The 25,118-nt window shown below is 43.5% G+C and overlaps 1 protein-coding gene across 1 annotated transcript in view; it reads right to left on the reverse strand.

Moving 5' to 3' along the window:
- PRMT7 (protein arginine methyltransferase 7) overlaps nt 1-25,118 on the reverse strand; it is a 645,306-nt gene that overhangs the window by 424,152 nt on the left and 196,036 nt on the right. Inside the window, exons 9-10 of the mRNA XM_078670716.1 lie at nt 24,662-24,789; nt 8,117-8,255 (exon numbers count right to left, since the gene is read on the reverse strand). Coding sequence (XP_078526842.1) covers nt 8,117-8,255; nt 24,662-24,789 — 267 coding nt within the window. The remainder of the gene's footprint in view (nt 1-8,116; nt 8,256-24,661; nt 24,790-25,118) is intronic.

Below are 25,118 nucleotides of genomic sequence, written 5' to 3' on the forward strand. Positions count from 1 at the left end.
GCGGTTAGTCCCTGCGGAGGAGACACCTCCAGTCACCCAGTGCCACACTTCCTGCTCTGCTTGGACTGTAGCGCAGCTCTGGTAATGGGACTGTCCGCTCCTTGACAGCCGCCGAACTCCCCAACAAAGAGATCTCAGTGTGGTGCCAACTGTGAAGGGAGGCACTGTCGCACTCATCTCCTTGATGTGGAGCACCATGGCATTTTGATCGCCGCCTTGGTTCCCCCGACATGTACTGTGTATGGAGAATTGCAAAGGTTTAAAGGAGCCACTCTACATGGCCTCACAGGCATTTGGGCTCACCTGGAGGCTCCGGCCTCATCATCCGTAAACTCACCCAATAAAGTTTTTTGCAAGCAATGCTTGCCTAATTTCATAGTACCTTGTCAAGTTCCTAGGCAGAACGGTAAATTCCAAAATAGTAGCGCACTGGTCAAATTCCAGCAATGCATCAGAACAACGCTGGAAGCGCCAAAGTCCCTGGTGAGACCATAAACTCCTATATAGAAGCGCTCCGCTACTTCCAACGTGCACTGATAATATAAAACCTGTTGTTTTGCCACACATGCGCCTTCCTTTGTTTTGTCATTTGAACTTTTTGTTTGCACCTCTTGCACTGATTTTATAATTTGTATTATTTTGTAACACATGAGCCTTCCTTTCGGTCTTCATAATTTCTAAAGTATTTTTCAGTGCATATCGTTTTGGTCTTTCGTGCACAATATAGAAAGTTATTTTTATATAACCCTGTGTGCAGTCTCTTTTGTGTGGTTTATTCATTGTATTTCAGTGTCAGTGTGTTACACAAACGCTTTACACATCGCCTCTGATAAGCCTGCCTGCGCCACACTACCAGAGGGTGAGCACAGGTTATCTTTGGTGTGTAAATGACTTGCCCTGACTAGAGTAGTGGTTCCTGCCTGGCATAGGGACTTACCCCAGCCAACGAGAAACCCAATTTCTAACACCCCCCCCTCTTCCAGATTGATGATGCTCCCTGGCAGCCTGCACACAGACTTCACCAGTGTGAGAGTAGAACATTGTGGACTGCAAAAGCATGGTCAGTTTGGCGTCTGTATGCAGGGATTCTGCTGATTTACGGAACTAATCTTGGGACCATAGAACCTTAGTAGGCTAGGACACAGTCATCCTACCACCTTAGTACCCATGAGCCCGGGACCGACTTGCTAGAGTGTCTCACTTGCCTTCCTACTCCCTCACAGAAGAACACGCGATTAGATCCCTAGAACACTCCCGACCCTCTCGAGAATCGCGGTGACAGACACACCCTATCGCTCTCACACTGTTACTTGTCCACAATAGGATCAGACACACACAAGAAAAGTTTTAAATATTTATTATTACTATTGTGCTCTAGTATGCAGTATACATGCGACAATAAGGAAGAAGATTCCTAACACAAATACGGTCAGCATAGTATGTAATCCATAAATCATAAAAGGAGCTGTCATAATATTGATTCCGGGTAGACTGACCCCTCCCCACCTCCCCTTCTACTATTACTATTGTGCTCTAGTATGCAGTATACATGCGACAATAAGGAAGAAGATTCCTAACACAAATACGGTCAGCATAGTATGTAATCCATAAATCATAAAAGGAGCGGTCATAATATTTATTCCAGGTAGACTGACCCCTCCCCACCTCCCCTTCTACAGAAGCAAGGAGTTTATATAGCAAACCACCACCCCGGAGCTGCATGCAGCTCATGTATGAAACAAATACTGCCTCTTATGTGTGAAGGCACGCTGCATTAAAGCCCCAGTGAAGACATTGTTAAGGCATTGTCATTTACACCACAACATCACTCGGGGACACGACCCACTTCACCTTTCCACCGACTCAATTGCAATAACTTTTATTTAAGTATTAATTATTAAAAATATTAACAGCCATTATTATTGTTAATATCAATAAATCTAAGTCACGTAAGTACAACACATATTGCGTTACAAATGCTATAGGTGTCACATTTGCAAAAGTTATAACTATTGGCATTGTCATACACAATGCCAATAACTCAAGCTTTAATGCTCAGAGACCTATTGCATTGTAAATGCTTGTTAAAGATGGGAATCACGATAGCATCTGTCTGACCAAGTAGGAATAAATCTATATCTATTGCAGTTGTTAAATACCTTGGTTAAGAGCGGGGCCCATAGCTCAGTGTTAGACCTGTAGACATCTACTGGCACGCCATCCGGGCCTGGGGCTTTCCCTGGGGCACTCTTTAATCGCTGTTAGAACTTCTTCATAGGAGATATTAATGTTCAAAGGAAACGAACTAATATGAGCATTTTCATCTCCCTCCATAATGATAATTCCCTCACTCTGAGGTAAGACATCAGCTTTATAAAAATCCATCATCATAATAACTTTATTCGACAATTTAAGTCATAAAAGTATACATAAAATACACAATTTTAGATTCAAAATCCATAAAAACGTATACATAAATATTAAAAGGTATTAAACTACGTTGGACTATTGCCGAATATATTCTTACATTATTTCATAAATCCTAAAAACAAACTCATCAATATGCATTTGGTCCAGGGGAGTAATGCACAAAAGTTCATAAAAACAACCCTCAAAATATTACAAGTATAAATCAGCTTAATATTCATATGCCTGCCGCTATTTGTTTTATACGAATTACCCAGGCCCATTTAAAAAATTTAGCCATAGCAACAGCAATTAGAGGCGTCGGGTCAGTACATAAGATTCTTAGCGCCTCTTGATGTCTATGGATACCAAACAATTTGCATATAGGTTTAATCCACATCGATCTAGGGGCCGAATACAAAGGACAGAAGAAAAGGAAGTGACTTAGTGACTCTTGTTCCTCCCCACACTTAGGACATCTATCATTACCATTTTCTCCTGCCCATTTAGCTGTAAAAGACCTTACTGGAAGGGTACCTACTCTTAGTTGGAAATAGAGCTTACAGTCCTGCTGTTTCCCGATAGTGTCGCAATATAGTTCCAGCTTCGGTCAGGCTTTAATTTCCAAAAATCGGCCTGTTAAGTGCGAGGAGAGTCCCTTTGTCCTTGCTTCTGTAATCACCATCTCCCAATACTTTTCTTTTACAATTTTTTTGGAGGGGAATATAGCGTTTTACGGGTCATCCCAGAGTTCCCTCATTCCCATTTTGAAAAGTAAAGACCGAATGGCCTTCAGCCAAGGAATTTTCTGGCATGAATCCATAATCATTATTTCCCTCAGCACTTGGGCATAATGCCGTAGTTCTTCAGTGGACCATAGATGGTGCCAATACAGTAATGGCCGTAAGAAGGTAAGATCTTGCACCGTCTTTTTTCCAAGATCCCACATTAGTGGTGATAACGGGGTACTTATGGGAACGCTTGTAGCTTTCCGCAGAAATTCATTTTCTGCCAGCGTCAGCTTTCTTAAATCCTCGAATCCCCAAAGTTCAACGTCATAAAGTGCCGAACTTACCACCTTCATCCCGTATACTTCCAACAGTGGGCTAATGGGCTTTGTTATCGAAGAGGTAAATGTTTTTAAAAGAATGCCTGCCTGTTGGCGGTGTTTTAGCACTACAATATCTAACTGGCTAGACCACCCCAGATCTCTCTGGAGGGTAACCCCCAGGTATGTGAAGGCATCTACCCATTCCAACGGGGAACCATTCATATGTATCGACCCTCTAAAAGGTCTGGCAGATCCATGACTTTTACGGCCAGCAAGGACCATAAACTTGGTTTTTGCCGTGTTTATTTCTAAACCCCTATCTCGGCAAAAGTCTTCAAATCGTTTCAGTGCGAGCTGGAGCCCACTTGGTGTTTTTGAAATGAAGAGAGTGTCGTCCGCAAACATGAGGATCGGGACCCGCTCACCAGACATCGCAGGGGCATCGGTAGGGACCAGGGAGAGGAAGGCCGCAACCCCGTTCACAAAGAGCGAGAACAAGGTCGGCACCATGACGCAACCTTGCCTCACTCCCTGCTCCACCGGGAACGGCTCTGTAACCTCTCCCCGGCAACCCCACCGTACCCGAGAGAACATACCCTCATGCAAGCGGACGACCAAACTCAGCAGTTCAGGTGCCATCCCCAACCCCGCAAGGACTTGCCACAATATATTGCGTGGACCAAGTCGAAAGCCGCCCTTAAGTCCACAAAGACAGCATACAGGGTACCTTTTTCCAGGACTACGGTACGCCAATATAACATAATAAATCGGAAAACCTGGTCTATGGTACTTGTTTTTGGGCGAAATCCAGCCTGGAGGTGACTCAAGATATTATCATCATCCATCCAGGTCTGGATTCTACCCAAAACCAGCCGCCCCATGATCTTTTGTATACAGTCGATCAGGCTTATCGGCCTATAGTTTCCTGCTAATGCCTTGTCCCCTTTTTTGTATACCGGCACAATTTCTGCCCCTTTCCATGATTTAAGGACTTCCATCCCTTGGGCTATGGTGTTCGCCACATATAAAATATAAAACCGCCATCGCCCTCTATTGTTTAAGAATAGATCTGCGGGGACACAATCCATGCCGGTAGCACATCCCTCCGCGACTAGGTCCAGTGCCCTGTCCACTTCTCCCAGAGTAAAGACAGCCTCCTTATAGAAGGTGTGATCAAATGCTCCCACACTAATGCCAATCGCCCTGTTGGCAAATTGGGGCTTAAAAAAGTCAACCCATGAATTTCGGTCGACGTTGTTTTGGGGGCTCTCGTGGTGCCCTCCCCTGTCCCATTTAAAAATATCCCAGAAAAGTTTAGGATTCATTACATTGCACGCCACTTTAAGATCCTGCCACATGCCCACTTCCCAATCCCTTTTGGCTATATATTGCTTGAGCCTATAATTCGTTCGGGCCAATCTTATTGTGCCCATTTCTTTGGTCTTTAAGGCTTGGCCCAATTCTCTCCTAGCTTGGCGGCAAGAGCCGTCATACCAGCTCCCCGCTTTTTTTATTTGAGCTCTTCCGTTTCCTGAACTCGGTTTACAAAAGTATACTTTTAATTTAGTGAACAGCTTATTATGTGCCTCTAACAAAAGATTGAGGGGAGACCCATTCAGGGTGCCTTCCTCCATAGCCTCTAATGCCCCTTCCAAGTCTCGTTCAATGTTACCAATGATTTCCTGATGTTCTACCACTTGACGCCACTTAAGGTGGCGCTCGTCATTTGCCAAAACTAAATCTGGAAGAGTTGGTCCCCTAAAGTCCTCATCCCCATTATGTAGACCCAGGTTGAACATTGCAGTCAGGGGATTATGGTCACTCTCAATACGAGTGACCACCTCCATGTCCAATAGGGTGGACCACATCCGAAGGGGGACAAGTAAATAGTCAATGTTGCTTGCCCTGGCACCATTGTCGAAAGTTACCATTCCCATTTTATCAGACAATGTGCGTCCGTTGGCAGCCCTCAACTGGTTTCCCATGCAGAGGCCCTTTAACTGGATTGCAGCCTCGGCCCATTTTCTTATAGGTTTAGTGCTAAGTTGAGGAACTCCCCACCTAGCATCCTCATCCTCTGTTAAATGTGTATCATTCAAGCCAAGGGGTTCAAAAGTGGTGTTAAAGTCCCCTTCAATCAATGGCAATATGTTAGGAGGGGTAGCCTGCAGTAGTGTATCCAACTCTGCTACAACATCAGATTTCTTGCCACCTTGAAGCCCCCTAGCATATACATTGTAAATATCAATTTCTAAGTTAGCAGAGAAACTAAACCTAACCCCAAGAATATCGTTGCTTACAACAGGGAGGAGCTTGGTGGAACATTTTAAGGACTGCCTATCCCATATCACTAATCCCCCCATAGGTCGCCCCTGGCATTTTTTCACAGCAGGAACAAAATAATTATTATAAAGATCCTTACAGTAGTTGACCCATATATCTTCCGTGATTGCCACGTCAATAATATCAGTGTCCCTATCTACAAAAAAGGGCGCATTGACGGCCCTCCAAAAGCCTGTGTTATCCTTTGTCATGCAGGCCTGGTGTACACAATACTTTAGCAAATAAACACAGTAAATAGCACGAAATACACAGTGGCCCCAGGTGGAAACCAAACCGTATACTAAGAAAGTGATATTAGGACCACGACTTGGATCAAGACAGGGTCGAGAGGACGTAGAGTGCTGGGACCTCAAGGAACCACCCAAGGTGAGTAGATAGGGACCCCACGGACAGCGTGTGCAGTGTGTAAACACGACCGCGTGCTATGTACAAGTTGCAGTTGGATTTTTAAAGATTAAGGACCCTTCTCAGTGGACCCTGAAGAAACGCTGTGGAAGACAAAAGGTTGGAGAGCAACCCCACCCGTGGATAGCCTAGTACCCATGATACCTACACCAGGGAAGCTGGGTGCATAAGTGTGAAGTGATGTCGGAAACTACTGTCGAACTCAATGGAGGACTTCAGAAAAGTGCCACTGCTGGGAGAGGGGAAAGTGTCCGGAGGAATCGGAGGATAGATTCGGGATGAGAGGTACCTGCAAGCAGAGGGGACAGAGTCTATGTCACTTGGGAGTGACCAGGAGACTTAGAAGTCAAAGGCCCTCCGATGTCGGATGTTGAGGGATGGATGACGATGACCTTGACTGGACCAGGCGATGCTGAGGAGGACCAGGAGCTATGCATAAGATGTCCCACAAAGGATGCAGAGTGCTGAAGGATCGGTGTCCGGCGGGAGCACCTAACAAGTCTTGGCAAAGGCAAGCAAAGCAGGAATCAAAGAAGGAACAATGTCGGGACCAGCAAGTTCCAGGGGACCCACCACAAGCAGAGGAGTCAGAGCAGGCCCCGAGCAATCAGGGGTGCCCAAAAGAAACAAATGTGACCCTCAAGTGGACCCACAGGCCAGAGGCACAGGAGTTGCGAGAGGACCTCAAGCAGCTCACCAAAAGATGCAGGCCCCGATGCACACGATGCGGTGTGGCTGAAGATCCTGGTCACTGGAGGAGCTCGAGGTTCAGGCTACTTGGAGCTCGAAGATCTTCTTGCAAAGAAGCCAACAAACCTTTGCAACTGCAAGTTGGAAGCAGTGCACAGGGGCTTGGTTATTGCAACCCCCACAAGGGATACTGGCTCAAACTTGGTGAGAGGGCAGGGCAGGCCTCAGGAGCTATGGAAAACTACCACCTGTGTTGCAGAGCCCACGGAGTCTGACCGACCGGTCGACTTAGATACGGTGCCTGTGTATGCAGGAGAGTGACTCTTTCACTCCAAGGGATATTTCTTCAGGAGCCTTTGATGCTTCACAGGCCTTGGAAGGTACCTGTATGATGCACAGGCACAGACGATGAAGCAGACTGGAAGGGAGACGAAGTCAGGTTCAAACGAAGCCCATTGAAGTACATAGTGCCCAAACGGTAGAAGTGCAGTAGTGTCTCATCTGAATCTTATGCCACAGTGCATCTAGTTGTGGGGCAGTGGGCGTTACATATTTGACATATGCCAAACGAATAAAAAGTAAAAAAAGGTGATCATTGATGCTTTAATTAATTTTAGCTAGTGAAAAATACTCGGGCTGCATTCCAGTCCGTCATTTATTTCCCCAATATGGGGACAGTGGCCTGCCATATACAAACAAGTCTTGGTGCTGCTTCAATAGGACAGTCCATTCCAAAGTCATAGAAGACTACTTTAAGACAGAAACACATGAAACCCCAGTCTGGTGTCAGCCTTTTTAGCCCGGTAAGTCTGGCACACGGAGTCCAAAAGCACAGTATGCAAGTTTTGTTTATTGCCTAGGACTCTGATCTGCGCGGTGAAATAACACTCCAGGGGTGATTCACATGTGTAAGTTAAATTAACATAAGATAATATAAGCACAGGATCTACATCTTCGCATACCCATCGCACTTCGAGTGTGTCTCAATTAGAAAAACAAAAAAGCTGTAGGTGAAATGCCTGGATTAATCTCAGAATTGCAGTGGCTGGGAATTACTCGGGCCATATTTCAGTGAAACACAGACCAACCTCATGCATAACATTTCAGTTTCACTACATTACTACTAATGACAAAAATATGCTGAACTGCTCTACCAATCCTCTACTAGTCCAAGTTGTCTTTTAGACAGTCTCTTGCTCCAGACAACTGGTGGAGCCTCACCTTCTTTAGGGCCTGTATGTACTGGTCCATCCGCTGCTGGTCATTCAGTTCACCAAATCGTGGTCGGTTCCACAGCATGTGGGCCTCACACCTGCAGATTGGGCGCTCCAGACTTACATCCTTGACACCTTCTTCATTTCTAGAGGAGAACATGGAGTCAGTCAAACTCTGGAGCATATCACACTTTACAGTAAGCGAACAGGGAGGTCTTATGAAAAATGCGATTATACTGGTCTCTCATTACGTTTCCCAATGTGGTGTGGGCTGAAAAGAGGGGTAATCATCATCATGCACAATTATCTCTAAAACACACTTTGAAATCTGGCTCTATTTGACATGATATCCCCAAGATACAGCCTTTTTTATTCCAAAAGCGCAAATGCATTGCTCCACAAGAGACCTTGGCAGAGATACTTGATAGAAAGGAGTTAGGACAAACCTTGCGGTCAGAGATTAACTGTCATGGATTAGGCTATGAGTAGTAAACACAAACTATTCCTTAGACATAAAATTCACTTCGAGTAGAGGTTTGTGTAAGAAGACAGAAATGAATGTCCAGTATGGACAGCTGCAGAAGCAAGTGGGGAGATGGACTTGAGAGCTCCTAGAACGATTTTGAAATCCTAGACGAGTATAATTCACTATAGCAAAGTATTACTTTTCGGATCTATTGTATGTTCCACATTTTATAATGGGTTTAAAAAAGATAAAAAGTTTTAAGACAACGTGAAGCTGAGATTGCTTTAGAATGCTGCCAGTAAAGAGTTCACCTTCCTATGATGCCTCGGGACTCGGGTGTAACAACACACATTCAACTTCAGAAACACACACTACAGGCACTGTCCAGAGACATATAGGGGTGCAAAAAGATGACCATCAGACTCTTTATAGCGTAGTGGCTTATAAATACGTCACGGCGTGATCTGATGATGTGCAAAGGAATGGTCCCCTGAAACATTGGAGTAAGGGTGTCTGTCTGTAGCAGAGCAGTCTTATGACGAGCTGATATAGACTGGCATGGATGTGTACTTGACAACAGTTAAAAACAGCATCAGTGCAAGACTCGGTGGAGGTGCGCCAGAAGCTGCGTATAAAAATTAACGAGTTCTAGCTACGGAAGCTGCCAAGGCACACTACAGGGCCACATTCAGCAGAATCTACGGCGTGGGTGACAAGGCAGGCAAGTTATTAGCCTGATTAGAACGCAGGGACAGAGCACAGAGCTTTGTGGTTGAGACTGAAACTAACTCACAACCCTGCCTTACCGCACCACGAGAAATCGCGGAGGCCTTTGGCCAGTACTATTAGTCGCTTTACACATACCACAGGATGCACACGGAGGAGGAGGCTTCCTCTCTCCTATGCGATATCACAATGCCATTCCTCACTAAGGAGGAGTGCTCCAATCTCGATCTTGATATTACAGTGGCGGAAGTTGAAAAAGCCATACACCACCTGTGCGGAGGGGGAAAGCTTCGGACCCCAATGGGATCCCTATAGAATTGTTCAAACTTACGGCAAGCACGACTGCGCCCTCTCTCACCGAAATGTACAGAGAAAGCAGAAAAGAGGGTATCCTTCCTGAGGATCAAAGATTGGCTAACATTGTTGTCTTACATAAAGCGGGCAAGCCAGCTAACAAGTGTTCGTCCTATAGGTCCATTTCATTGCTCCACTGTGAAGCGAAAATTCTGGCGAAGGTCCTTGCCACTTGTGTGCTCCGGGTCCTAACCCGCTAGGTCTATCCAGATCAATCAGGGATTGAAGCCTGCGAGAAACACCTCCCTCAACCTGTGCAGACTCCACGGTGTGCTGTGCCGGGCGGTTACAATCAGAGAAGATGCTGTTGTGGTATCCTTGGATGCTGCCTCAGCATTTGACACTATCGAATGGCCCTACATGTTCGCTGTGCTCCGCAAATTGGCGTAGGGCCAGAGTTTATCAACTGGGTGTAACTTCTGTACCACCAACCACTCGTACAAGTCATTATCAACAATAGGAAATCCCCCGTTTTTCTGCTCGGCAGGGGCACCAGACAGGGCTGCTCCTTGTCGCCGCTTCTCTTTGCTTTGGCCCTGGAGCCTTTGGCGATGTGGGTCCAATAAGACCCCGCCATCAGGGGCCTTAGGTGGACATCAGGTTGGAAGGACCGCATATCGGAGACTGCTGAAGGCTTCAAATACCTGGGGATCTGGGTTTCTAAAGATCTGTCTAGCTTTAACGACAATAATCTCCTGCCACCGCAAGTGCGTCTTAAATCTGACGTACAACACTGGAGGTCGCTCGCGTTGACTCTTTTGGGGCATGCGGCCCTATTTAAGATGATGTCCCTTCCCAGACTTTTATATGCACTGCAGAACACCCCATTCCCGGTCGCTGCCTCGTACTTCAAGGAAGTCGACGGCGCTGTTCGGGACCTGCTGTGGGAGGGCAAACCACCCCATATCGCACCACACAAACTTACACTTAAACTTGATGGGGGCATTGGGCTCCCGGATCTTAAGAGGTACTATTGGGCCTCGCACCTCACAGCAATTAACCAATGCATATACAGAACGCAAGATGACCTGGCCTTTCGGCTCGACAAGTGGCTCCTCCCGGGGGACGGTTTCGAGGGTACGGTATATGCACGATCTTTGAGGCCTGCCTTGACCGGCCGGACCGGGCATGCCGTGCATGTGTGGAGGGAGGGTAAACTCACACAAGCCACACCACTTTGGCACTGTGAACAGTTGGGTAGACTGATCCGCTCGAAGGGCTTCAATAAATGGGACTTCATAGGCATTTTCAAGGTGGGGGATCTATGGAAATCAGGTGAGGTGGTTCCCTTTTCCCAACTGCAGCAAGACTACGAACTCGCCCAGTCCGAATATTTTCGATATCTTCAAATTAGGCATGCATTGCTCGCAGTTCTCCCCAGGGGTGGCACTCTCCCTAAAAGATTTAAGTTGCTTCTCTTGTCCTTCTTCCTAGATTTTCATCCCTGAGTACCGACATCATATCCATAGTAACTTCAGGACTGAATAGTTGATCCTCTCTCTACCCTTGCGCTCATCATTACCCTCTAAGTGCAGTTGATACAATGCTACATCGGAGTCTCTAGACCAGGGTTCTCCAAAGAGTATCTCCGGAGCTACTAACAGCTCTCCAGCAGGCTGCACCTATCTCCCCATGTGTAGCTAAACTACTTAATGAAAAACTTTGTTTGGATGAATTAGGTATATTTCCAAAATTAAAAAGGCTGTGTTTAAAAGTAAAAAATGTGTATTTTCAGAACTTATTAGGTAATGTTTGCAGAATAAAATACATTTAGGGCTGATATTTAATGGGTAATTCATGTGCACTAGAAATTCTTATCACTGATTTTCTTTCTTAGGTGCCAGGTGGCATTGCATATTTCCCAGCCATGACATTTAGAGGCATTCTAAATTGAAATTGATAAATCTTTGTTTACATTATTGCTGATGATCTTCCATGATGCACAGAGGTGGTCAGTGTTTGTAATCAGCATTCAATGGGCACTAATGATATCTTGTCTGAACTGATCATTATTGTAACACTGATAATTTGTGTTAGAGGCTCAGGAAGACTTTTACGCAACATAAGTAGCTCTAATTATAGAAAAGGCTGGTGATCCCTGCTCTAGACTGCAGTATCAGAGCCTCTAACGTTGAACATTACTGGCTTCTTTAACCTTCTTGCTTCTGATAGCCAGGAAGTTGAAGCTCAAGGGAATTCTACAGGATTGCCCAGGTGGTCTTCAGCACTCTTGGCCACCTCTGACTGAGGTAAATTACCAACTTCATCCAACTGCTATTAGCACACACCAGCAATTATTAGCCTTTTCCCTGCTCCAATGAAATCTACAAACTAGCCCACGAAAATAGAGCAAACATGAGGACTAAATCAAAAATATTTTGGGTGTTTGAAGTAGGCAAATTGTGCAGCAAAATACTAAACAAACAGAATTTATTATCAGGCTACAGAGAACTGTTTATTAGTCTATTTATAGGGAAAAACACATAAAAAATGTTGCATGGTCTTTTATACCCAAGCATCATGCATTTTAAGATAGTGTTGAACTCCATTCCACAATACATGTGCTAGTCGAAATGTTTAATGGAGGCTGTTCTACATAACGTAACACGACCATAGTGAGCTATTATTTTTCTGAATGGCCATCAACTGTCAAAGTATACAATATATGATAAATGATTTGGTGGATGACAACATTCCAGTATGAGCAAATTAATGTGCTGATTTATCCCTGACCCAAACAACCATATAGCATGTTTTAAAAACTAGGAGCTTGCATATGGGACTCCACACCTAAACCTAAAAAAACGTAATTCCTTCAAATGAAAGTTGAGTGCAAGATGATTCCATATGGAGAAAGAAAGTAATGCTCACGGAGAAGCGTAGCATTTTAAGCAGGTAAAAATATATTGTAATACTTTGGAATTGTTGGTATAAACTATGAAGTAGCTAATAGTTCACACGAAGGAGGAGATATATTTTTACTTTGAAGCCCTCTTCACATGAAGTAGTTGCAATTAAAAAAAAAAAACATACTGCTAATGATACTACTGATCAGAACATATCATTTCAAAGAAGTGCCTTAGAATACCCAGTATTATAATGTGTACTTACAAATTTGAGCCATATAAGGTGTGCTCCATAAATCATGAAAAGCACTTCAACACCTTATGGGAGACCTCATTTTCACTTTGAGAACCCACTAATAAATTAATAAACAAGCTGTTACTTGAAACAGCCATTAAAGAAATGGGGTGATCCAAACGGTACTGGACCTGGGTATTATATCGATATAAACAACAATGGTCCAAGACCTATATATTTCTGATTGAACAATGAATCCAAATTTCACAATTACAGAGCATATGTTATTTAAACAGCTCTACTCAATTAATGATAACCATATAAAAGACGGCAACAGCATCAATCTCCAAATACATACAATACTTTAATCTATTGTATCAATCAGAATTGTCATATTCAAAATTTTCAATTCAGTACATAATTTATATATACATTGCCCCGTATAAAACGTGCAGTATAGCAAAGGGTGTTAAAGAATGTGAAAGTGATGAAGATAAAGAGAAAAGAAATCACACAAAATTATAAATAAAACAGTTCCAATAATTTCCAAAACAATATCCGGCCCGCAAATGCCGGACCTGTACAGCCTGGCCACTTCAAATAGTCCAAAAATCTCTCTATTGTTGTTCTCAGACAGAGAATGTTATTAGTATCTGCACTGTATCATGGAGAGAAAATATATCTAGTGGTCCAGGTATTAGATAAATGTCGACGTTTCGACTCGTCTTGCGGCCTTGCGGTCGGTTATGCCTGGGCCATGCAAGTCTTCTTCAGGACATATTTAAGGGGCAACCCAGGGATCTTTTTGGTGACCCTGTAGAGAAAATAAAGGACCATAAAATTGGAGCCGTTGCCTAATCACTAAGCTGAGGACCCAAGCCCAAGCTTGCTTACCCTTCTCGGGGATCAGTGGTCGTGGTTCCCACTCCAATTGGATCAGTCAGTGTAATCCTAAAAAAGTCCTGTTGTACAAACTGGTATGATGACCAGGGTTCTGTAAGAACAATGAGGAGCCTATATAAGACTCTGTAGTACCAAACCAACGAACTCAAAAAACTCAGGCCAAGGTAAAGCAAAAAGTTACCTCATCAATGGTTTGGGTTCTCCTATCGTTGATAGATGTACACCTTGTTGCTCAATATCTTTTCAACAGGAAGCTGTAACATTATAACAGCAGTTGTAATAGTTGGACCAGACGGACGGAATTATAAATTACCTCTATGTAGAAAGGGCTCACCGTTTGTCAAAATCCAAAGCCCAATCTTGAGGTTTTTTCGTGACCTCTATGCGAAATTTTAAAGATGAATCGTCACGCTGTAAAAAATAAATAGAACCAACTGATGAGGACCCCTCCCAACAATGGGTTGTTCCGAGGTTAAGTCATTCGGATTGACATTAAAATCATTACCTCATGGGGTATATTCTTCTTTCCTCTTAGTGATGTCCACTCCACAAGTGGTCGCACCGACGTTTTTAATTCGCCAGGCGGCTGAAATGACACGAACCACATCGTAAACACCTACTCTTGTTAAATTAGTTTGTGTATCCGGTAGCCACGAGCCTCATAACCCCAGACACTTACCGTTTCACAACGGGAATTCAATTTCAAACACGCGTCTCAACGATCACCGCGGCACCTTCTCTAAAAAGTAACACGGCGTCTGACCAGCCCTGCGGGTCTAGTTGGACCGGTCGTCTTTTAATGTTGTACTTCCGAATGGTAGACAGCGGCAAAGGACTAAGCCGATCTTTGCTCACCTAGCCGCGTGTTACTAATTTACAAACACAACTTAACTTCAGAGGCGGTACCTCATCTCAAAATACTGAATATTACATTGTCAATTATTTCCCCAATGCTCGTAATTCAATTAGCCAAGCCCGCATATATTTTCTTATCCAGATCCGATCTCGAGTGTCAATTATAATTTGAAACAGAGATAAATGAAATTTGCAGCGGCCATCTTGGTTTGGGACCACAATTACAATTCCCGGTTTTCATCCCACAACTGTATTGGTGTACACAAATTAAAATGCAGCAGTTTTAACAACAATATTAACATATATACATATTTACATAGGATTTTTCGCATGCTTAACAAATTATACATACAACAAACATATATTAGTGTTTATCCAAAAAAGATACTTCATTCGGTCTTATGATCAATGGCTGGATGTAAAAAGTCAGAGAATTGCCACCTGTCTGTTTATTTCCTCCAATTCATTCAATCCCTTACTCGCTGTGTCAAGAAGGTATATCCAGCGACATTCCCTTCTACTCAGAATACTCTGGAGATCCCCTCCTCTTTGGTTTACTTCCACCTTTTCTATTACCCACCATTTGATACTCTCTGGTTCATGGGCAAATGTGGTGAAGTGTTGCACGAGAGGAGCTCCCACTGTTTTGCATCGTATGCGGCTAACATGTTGGAGGATCCTACATTTTATTTTCTGGATTGTCTGTCCAACGTACATAAAACCACAGGGGCACAAGATGGCATAAATCACCCCTGTAGTGTTGCAATTACTGTGTACCCTCAATGTGTGTACCTGGTTGTTGTGGGAGAAGGTAGAACATTCTACAGTCAAGGGACACGCTTTACAATTACCACACTTAGTGTGGCCCATTACTGGGGGTAAGCCCCATAGTGTGGTCTGAGTGGGCACTGTCATTACTGGAAGAAGTGATTTTATCAAATGGTCCCTGATGCTTCTTCCTTTTCTGAACGCGTGCAAAGGTGTCTGTAGTCCACCCACTTCCTCTTGCACCAGATGCCAATGCCGATTTATGGCTTTTTTAATTTGATTGCTTCTGGTGTTAAACGTTGTTACACACACTAACCTCTCTTCACTCTTACCCTTTTCTTGTACACTCAGTAATTGTTCTCGGTGGTTGTACCACGCTCGCTTGCGAGCCTTCTTAAGCAAGCGTATGGGGTAACCTCTCTCACTCAATCTAGCAATCAAAAGAGACGATTCATCAAAGAAATCCTCTTTCCTTGTGCAATTCCTGCGGATCCTCAGGAATTGCCCAAAGGGCAAATTATCCCTGAGGTTCCGCGGATGATGACTCGAATACATGAGGAGCGTATTACGCTCGCTGTTTTTTCTGTACAGACTGGTGTACAAGCACCAGAGGTCAGACTTTATTTGTATGTCCAGAACATTGATCGTCTGATTGTCACACTCCAATGTAAATTGGATGTCGGCTAGTCGTTGATTAAGCCACATATGGAATTGTGTCAGGGACAACTTGCTACCATTCCAAATAAGCAGGACATCGTCGATGTACCTGGCCCAGAGTTGGATTTGATCTCGGTAGGGATTATTTACATTCAGCACAAACATATGTTCATATTCACTCATGAATATTATGGCTAGATGTGGAACAGATCCTAACTACCAGACAGTATGTACAATACAACATGAGCAAGCAGGAAAAAACGGCCCTTTACAGCTTGAAAAATAACACCAATATTGTAGTGAAGCCTTCAGATAAGGGCGGGGCGATTGTAATCCAAAGTGTTGAGAAATATAAGAGTGAGATACTATCCCAATTACAGGTTGAGGGGAATTACAAGCTTCTTAAAAAAGATCCGACTAAGGTGATTAGTCAAACTGTCAGTGCTATAACCAGCTGTGCACTACAGGAGGGATATATCACTAAAAATGAATTTGATTTTCTCAACAACAGACACCCTCGTATGCCTACGATTTACACACTCCCAAAGGTGCATAAAAGCCTGGAGGATCCCCCGGGGAGACCCATTATTTCAGGGTGTGGTTCCGTGTTGGAACCATTGTGTAAATATATCGATATATTTCTAAAACCTATAGCGATTACGACCGCCACCTATCTACGAGACACCATGGCAACTATACAGTTAGTTGATGGACGCCAGTATGACCCTGAAACCTGCTTGCTTGCAACAATGGACATCACTGCCCTATACACAAACATTCCCCAACAGGCAGCATTAGATTGCATTGAAACTGTTTTGAACCGCAGACTGGCCCCACACAGGGTTCCAACTGAGTTTATTATCAAACTCTTAAACATAGCCATGACACAGAATTTCTTTATATTTCAGGGAAGATTCTATGTACAGACAAAGGGCGTGGCTATGGGGGCGAGCTTTGCACCTAATCTAGCCATAATATTCATGAGTGAATATGAACATATGTTTGTGCTGAATGTAAATAATCCCTACCGAGATCAAATCCAACTCTGGGCCAGGTACATCGACGAAGTCCTGCTTATTTGGAATGGTAGCAAGTTGTCCCTGACACAATTCCATATGTGGCTTAATCAACGACTAGCCGACATCCAATTTACATGGGAGTGTGACAATCAGACAATCAATTTTCTGGACATACAAATAAAGTCCGACCTCGGGTGCTTGTACACCAGTCTATACAGAAAAAACAGCGAGCGTAATACGCTCCTCAGGTATTCGAGTCATCATCCGCGGAACCTCAGGGATAATTTGCCCTTTGGGCAATTCCTGAGGATCCGCAGGAATTGCACAAGGAAAGAGGATTTCTTTGATGAATCGTCTTTTTTGATTGCTAGACTGAGTGAGAGAGGTTACCCCATACGCTTGCTTAAGATGGCTCGTAAGCGAGCGTGGTACAACCACCGAGAACAATTACTGAGTGTACAAGAAAAGGGTAAGAGTGAAGAGAGGTTAGTGTGTGTAACAACGTTTAACACCAGAAGCAATCAAATTAAAAAAGCCATAAATCGGCATTGGCATCTGATGCAAGAGGAAGTGGGTGGACTACAGACACCTTTGCACGCGTTCAGAAAAGGAAGAAGCATCAGGGACCATTTGATAAAATCACTTCTTCCAGTAATGACAGTGCCCACTCAGACCACACTATGGGGCTTACCCCCAGTAATGGGCCACACTAAGTGTGGTAATTGTAAAGCGTGTCCCTTGACTGTAGAATGTACTACCTTCTCCCACAACAACCAGGCACATACATTGAGGGTACACAGTAATTGCAACACTACAGGGGTGATTTATGCCATCTTGTGCCCCTGTGGTTTTATGTATGTTGGACAGACAATCCAGAAAAGAAAATGTAGGATCCTCCAACATGTTAGCCGCATACGATGCAAAACAGTGGGAGCTCCTCTCGTGCAACACTTCACCACATTTGCCCATGAACCAGAGAGTATCAAATGGTGGGTAATAGAAAAGGTGGAAGTAAACCAAAGAGGAGGGGATCTCCAGAGTATTCTGAGTAGAAGGGAATGTCGTTGGATATACCTTCTTGACACAGCGAGTAAGGGATTGAATGAATTGGAGGAAATAAACAGACAGGTGGCAATTCTCTGACTTTTTACATCCAGCCATTGATCATAAGACCGAATGAAGTATCTTTTTTGGATAAACACTAATATATGTTTGTTGTATGTATAATTTGTTAAGCATGCGAAAAATCCTATGTAAATATGTATATATGTTAATATTATTGTTAAAACTGCTGCATTTTAATTTGTGTACACCAATACAGTTGTGGGATGAAAACCGGGAATTGTAATTGTGGTCCCAAACCAAGATGGCCGCTGCAAATTTCATTTATCTCTGTTTCGAATTATAATTGACACTCGAGATCGGATCTGGATAAGAAAATATACGCGGGCTTGGCTAATTGAATTACGAGCATTGGGGAAATAATTGACAATGTAATATTCAGTATTTTGAGATGAGGTACCGCCTCTGAAGTTAAGTTGTGTTTGTAAATTAGTAACACGCTGCTAGGTGAGCAAAGATCGGCTTAGTCCTTTGCCGCTGTCTACCATTCGGAAGTACAACATTAAAAGACGACCGGTCCAACTAGACCCGCAGGGCTGGTCAGACGCCGTGTTACTTTTGAGAGAAGGTGCCGCGGTGATCGTTGAGACGCGTGTTTGAAATTGAATTCCCGTTGTGAAACGGTAAGCGTCTGGGGTTATGAGGCTCGTGGCTACCTGATACACAAACTAATTTAACAAGAGTAGGTGTTTACGATGTGCTTCGTGTCATTTCAGCCGCCTGGCGAATTAAAAATGTCGGTGCGACCACTTGTGGAGTGGACATCACTAAGAAGAAAGAAGAATATACCCCATGAGGTAATGATTTTAATGTCAATCCGAATTACTTAACCTCGGAACAACCCATTGTTGGGAGGGGTCCTCATCAGTTGGTTCTATTTATTTTTTACAGTGTGACGATTCATCTTTAAAATTTCGCATAGAGGTCACGAAAAAAACTCAAGATTGGGCTTTGGATTTTGACAAACGGTGAGCCCTTTGTACATAGAGGTAATTTATAATTCCGTCCGTCTGGTCCAACTATTACAACTGCTGTTATAATGTTACAGCTTCCTGTTGAAAAGATATTGAGCAACAAGGTGTACATCTATCAACGATAGGAGAACCCAAACCATTGATGAGGTAACTTTTTGCTTTACCTTGGCCTGAGTTTTTTGAGTTCGTTGGTTTGGTACTACAGAGTCTTATATAGGCTCCTCATTGTTCTTACAGAACCCTGGTCATCATACCAGTTTGTACAACAGGACTTTTTTAGGATTACACTGACTGATCCAATTGGAGTGGGAACCACGACCACTGATCCCCGAGAAGGGTAAGCAAGCTTGGGCTTGGGTCCTCAGCTTAGTGATTAGGCAACGGCTCCAATTTTATGGTCCTTTATTTTCTCTACAGGGTCACCAAAAAGATCCCTGGGTTGCCCCTTAAATATGTCCTGAAGAAGACTCGCATGGCCCAGGCATAACCGACCGCAAGGCCGCAAGACGAGTCGAAACGTCGACATTTATCTAATACCTGGACCACTAGATATATTTTCTCTCCATGATACAGTGCAGATACTAATAACATTCTCTGTCTGAGAACAACAATAGAGAGATTTTTGGACTATTTGAAGTGGCCAGGCTGTACAGGTCCGGCATTTGCGGGCCGGATATTGTTTTGGAAATTATTGGAACTGTTTTATTTATAATTTTGTGTGATTTCTTTTCTCTTTATCTTCATCACTTTCACATTCTTTAACACCCTTTGCTATACTGCACGTTTTATACGGGGCAATGTATATATAAATTATGTACTGAATTGAAAATTTTGAATATGACAATTCTGATTGATACAATAGATTAAAGTATTGTATGTATTTGGAGATTGATGCTGTTGCCGTCTTTTATATGGTTATCATTAATTGAGTAGAGCTGTTTAAATAACATATGCTCTGTAATTGTGAAATTTGGATTCATTGTTCAATCAGAAATATATAGGTCTTGGACCATTGTTGTTTTATATCGTGACTTGAAACAGGCAGTAGAGTACCCCTTATTCATTTGAATTCATATTCATTTTGGAGGCACTAATGACTTGATTTTTGGCTCTCACTTTACCAACTGGGCATCTTTTCTTCAGAAACAGGAAATATGGGCTTTAACAATGTCAGTAATTAGGTAGTAAGCAGGGGTGCTGGTGGAAGAGTTCGACTCACAAGATTTTGTCACAGTGAAGAAACATTTCTGAAGAAATACTATTATGAAAGTACTGCTATTAAGTTATAATAACTACTATTTTCCGTCAACTACAATGAAAATAAAAATACCATTAAAAGTGATCTGTGTAAATAGCATAAAAATAAATGGATACGGGTAGTCAAAATTCTAAGTGTTCCTAACAGAGACTGTTGTGACAGGAATGTCCTCTGTGTAACCCATCGGCATGAAATCTGGTATGCTGACATTTTTATTTTCACCTGCTGCGCACATCATGCGTGCTCACTGTTGCCTAGGTGACCCGGTAAGTTGTAAGACTCTGTGCCTGGAACTGTGGTTTGGAGTAGCACACTAAAAGTACACTGACAAGATTTCTGTCTATTTCCTGGAACATACACACTGATGGTGACAGTGTACCATATGTTTTTAAAATAACGGTCACAAACAACCTTTTTTAGGAAGAGCGTACTGCCCCCTGGCCCTACTCATGTAAAGTTCAACCTGAATGTAGTACCCAGACCCTGCGTTGACATCCAAATGCGCACAGGCGCTGTGTTTATGAAGTGCTGTTAATAGTGCTCCATGCAAAATGTGAGTGCATTCTTGACCAGTCCAGTGTGATTCAATATGCAAGGCCCATAGAACAGCACAGCACAAGATGGATGTTGCGGCTTCGCCTCCCCAGGCAAGGAATTATATATATTACTTGCATTTCTGGGTTGGAGGGAACAGCCCCAGACAAAGAAATGTGTGAGGCTGTTGACACTGTTTTCGAAATGCAGCGATAAGCAATTGGTGGAGGGCCTGCAAATTAACTCCCTCAAAGCACCGCCATGAGGCCTGATAGTGGGTATGGGGAGGAGTGTCAGCTGGGTTCTTTTAAAGTGTAAACCGAATCTTTCAGGCGGGCCTGCAATTTTGACTTTCTAAAGTGCTACTATGAAAAGGGTTGTTGACAGGCCTGTGCATAGCTTGACTATGCTGTCCTTGTGGGTGCTCTAGTTGAAGAGGCATCTTGTTACTACCTGCTAAGAAGAACTTCAGAGACAAAAACGATGTCTATTCCACAGAGTTGGAATACAAAAGTGGATTAACTACCCCAGTTCTAGACCTTGGATAACCCCTGTCTGGAAAATGACTATTAAACTGAAAGCCACACTTTCTGAGAAGATTCCAGGTCTTTCATTAAAGGGGAGGTGGGGGTACATTGCATAGTACTAGAAGACATCCTGAGTTTCAGGGCTGGGGTCTTGTTTAGCCAGTCTATTAGAGAGGAGAGTACACAACCGGAATCCAGTATGTTTGCAGACAAGAAGTCATGGGTGTGCTTGTGATCCTGGAGCTGCTGGACTACTGTGAGTAATGAAGAAGTGCATGACTCTTGCAAGGGAAAACTTCCAAAGAGAACCCCTGTTGCTGTGTCCAGAAACACTTGACCAGACACCTGAATCAGACAGTTAAAGGAAGTGTAACTTGTGCCGACCTGAGCTTGCAGTGGGTAGCCCAGCCTCTTCCATTTAACTTCAAGTCACCCATTCACTCTGCAAGAGGTGAGACCACTGCTGTGATAATTCAGCTGAGTGTTCTACCGCCACAAGTGGCAGCGACCCAAAGTATCTGGAACTGAGTGACAATTACCTAAGACAACAACAGTTCTGGGCAACTGCCTGAAACACCAACAGCTTCAAACAACTCTCCAATCCCCTCCAGAGCATGTCACTGGCAAGTGCCAAAGTATCTGGGGCTCAATGTCAACTGGCAAGTTCTCCACTTTACATGCTCACACAACAGCAGAGTTTCTAGGCAGATTTAAGGTGGCGCTGTCAGGTGCCAACCACTGCACTAAGGTTCTGATAAACAGCAACAAAAACAGGCCCACGCCTGCAACTAAATCAAGTACCTGGATATGCACTCATTACATCCAAGCCTCAGTATCCAGGTAAAATCTGGAACTATTGAACTCTCAAGAGTGCTTAATGCACTGAACTAAAGATGATTACAGCAACGCCACAAATATAAAGACTCAGTTATGGGACGTTTGTAGGGACAGATCTATGGACTCTTTATAAAGACAGTGGTCTCCAGACTGAAAATAAGTTATAGTCAATAAATATAGACTCAATCAGTACTATATTACAGAAATCTGTCCAGAAAGTAAACACGGAGCAGTTCAAGGAGGACATAGGCCTGCATCCAACTTTAGCAAGAAAAACATACAATATAAAGTAAGGGGTTCTGACAAGGGAAATTGTTTGTTTTCAACACATTTCTTATAGAACAAACCGACTATGCAGGAGACACCATTACACAAAAATTAGAACATTTTCAAAAAGCGTGTCGACGGCGTTTCGATCCCTTAAGAAAATGTTGGGATCATCTTCAGGACATTATAATAAGCATGCCTGTTTACATATGACTTTAATTGCTAGAACCATGGGAAAATTTGAAGGAAGGAAAAGAAGAAAGGAAATTGGAGTTAGTTTTCAGACAAGGGGAATTCGGCATTTAACAAAAGTGCTCGAGAGATTGCCTTTAGTGTGGTTTCTGGTTCGATGAGTGAGGCTCCTGTACGTGGAAACAGGCATGTGGAATTAACGTGCAGTGAAAATTTCTTTAAAAGGTGATGCGAAGAGATAGATAAATGGAGAAAGAGTGCAGACGATCAATATGGAGGCGAGATCTGGCGAAGGTGATGAAAGAGTCAAAATAACTACTTGTAGCTGTGTGGTAAGTGGCAAATACAAGGAAACTACAGAAATGCTGAAAGTTAAGAATGCGTTGTTATTTCATAACGCGTGTGTAAGGTATCGCATGGAGGACCTGGGAGGTAAGAGGAGGATAGTGGTAATGAGGTCGGCTTACCCTGGACAAATTGCCAGACTGTCTTAGGAAGCAAGACAGAAGAACACCGACGTGGGACCTTTAGAAATGATGGTCTTAGTATTGGTGCGAGGGAGTTCGCACTGGGAGTTCGCACTGGGAAGCAGAGACCTGCAGTGGGTGGAAAATAGAAGGAGGTGTATTGGTGGGGTGGCAAGGTAGATATAAACCTCGGCGTGCAAAGCGAAAGCGCTTACCGGTTAACGGAGTTCCAGTGTGAACATATTCCAATATGAAGCAACCCGCTTTTGGGGTCTCGAGCGGAGTTCCTGGGCCAATGCTGAAAGGAAGGAGCAAGGGAGTGGTTAAGGATAAGGGATGAGAAGGTGGAAAGGGACCGCGGCGTGTACGGCAAACGCTCTTACCGGTTAGGGGAGTTCCAATGTGAACATATTGCAATGTCAAGCCAGTATTGCGATCTCGATTCGAGTTCCGAGCCAATGCTAAAAGGAAGAAGTGAAGGAATGAATAAGGATATTGGAGCGTCAACTGTGATAAAGGAGAGAAGTGTACAAAGCAAGCGCGCTTACTGTATCTGGTCTTCAGTCTGTCACAACATGTGTGTTGCGGGTCACAGCACTGAGTGAACCAGGAGGGGGTATTATTTATGGGAACTTCCTATTGGAAGAAGTGGGTCAGGTGACCAGGGATAGTGAGAATGAAAGAGAGACTCGTAGTTGCCAAAATCGTGGCCATCTTAGAGTATGAAGGAATACGTGTGCATGGCTAAAAGTAGTTGAGAGACAGAATAAAAATTGGAATCAAAACAGTAAGAGAAGTTCTCAGAAGTGGCAGATCTAGTAACAAAGAAGCAAGACGAACCTCAGTACATTTCAACAGCGGCAAAATCAGTGATAAAGTTAAAAGGCACATTAGACATTAACAGCAGGACAAAACAGGGCAGTTAAAATAATAAATGTTTGTGATGAGTGCCAAACGCGCAAGAATACTCAAAAAAAGTCACAATTAGATTAATGTAGTCCAATCCTCCAGAAGATCTGACTGATCTATGGGTCACAAAGCAGGGAAGCTGCTTCCACATTGGATAGCGAGTCTGCACTTACAGTAAACCTGAGTTTCTGTGAAGAAATTCCTGTAGCACTGACCACTTGGCTACCGCTAAGGTTCGAGTGCTGAGGTGATGTACTTGGTGTTCAGGATAACAGTAGTTTATGCCCAGGTACAGCATAGGTAAGAAGCTTTAAACCATCATAGCTGGAGCCCAGTAAACCCTACTTGACTCAGGACCCGAACAGCTCCTGACAGGGACAGAGAAAGTACTGGGGCCAGCTGTAAAGTTAGTATTAGGTTAAGAGTTAGAGTCAAAGGCAGGGTTAGGGAAACAAGAATGTTACGAATTAGGATTAAGGTTAAAATACAGTTTCTTTACTGACAAATTTGTTATAGAAGACTTGCCAATGTTGTAAAAGTATTGTTAAAGTTTTGTTTTTAACAATTTGTCACTGTGTTTCCGTCGATTGCATTCGCTCATCTGCCCTTACCAACTACTTACCGATTGGTTATTACCTGTTATTCTGGATGCTGAACCACAGGCAGTAGTCATCATGGTGGACGGTCAGGCTCACGCACTCCCCCTGCTCAACAGACTCTTCGTCTGGGAGGAAGTACACGCACTGCATCCAGTGGTCTCTCCACTGTAACAGGACAAGAACAAAAATGTTCAATCAGAAAACAAACGTATATGACCTATTGATTTACTGCATCCTAACAACCCTGTAAATGTAAAAAAAAAAACCCTGCGCCCCTCCAGCCTACAAGTAAGTTACATGTGTCAAATCCAAGAAATGTGAACTTAAGCATGCCACATGATTAAGCTGTCTGACCACACTGTTACCATTTAACAGAAGGCGGACAACATGGAAACACACTATACCATGAGACAGTTTAATGGACATACAATAAGTCCTGAACATAAACGCAGTGCACTGTAAAAGCAGCTCATTATACAGTGGTCTAGAAGACA

The sequence above is a fragment of the Lissotriton helveticus genome, chromosome 12 (genome assembly GCF_964261635.1).
Source record: "Lissotriton helveticus chromosome 12, aLisHel1.1, whole genome shotgun sequence".
NCBI classification, from domain to species: domain Eukaryota; kingdom Metazoa; phylum Chordata; class Amphibia; order Caudata; family Salamandridae; genus Lissotriton; species Lissotriton helveticus.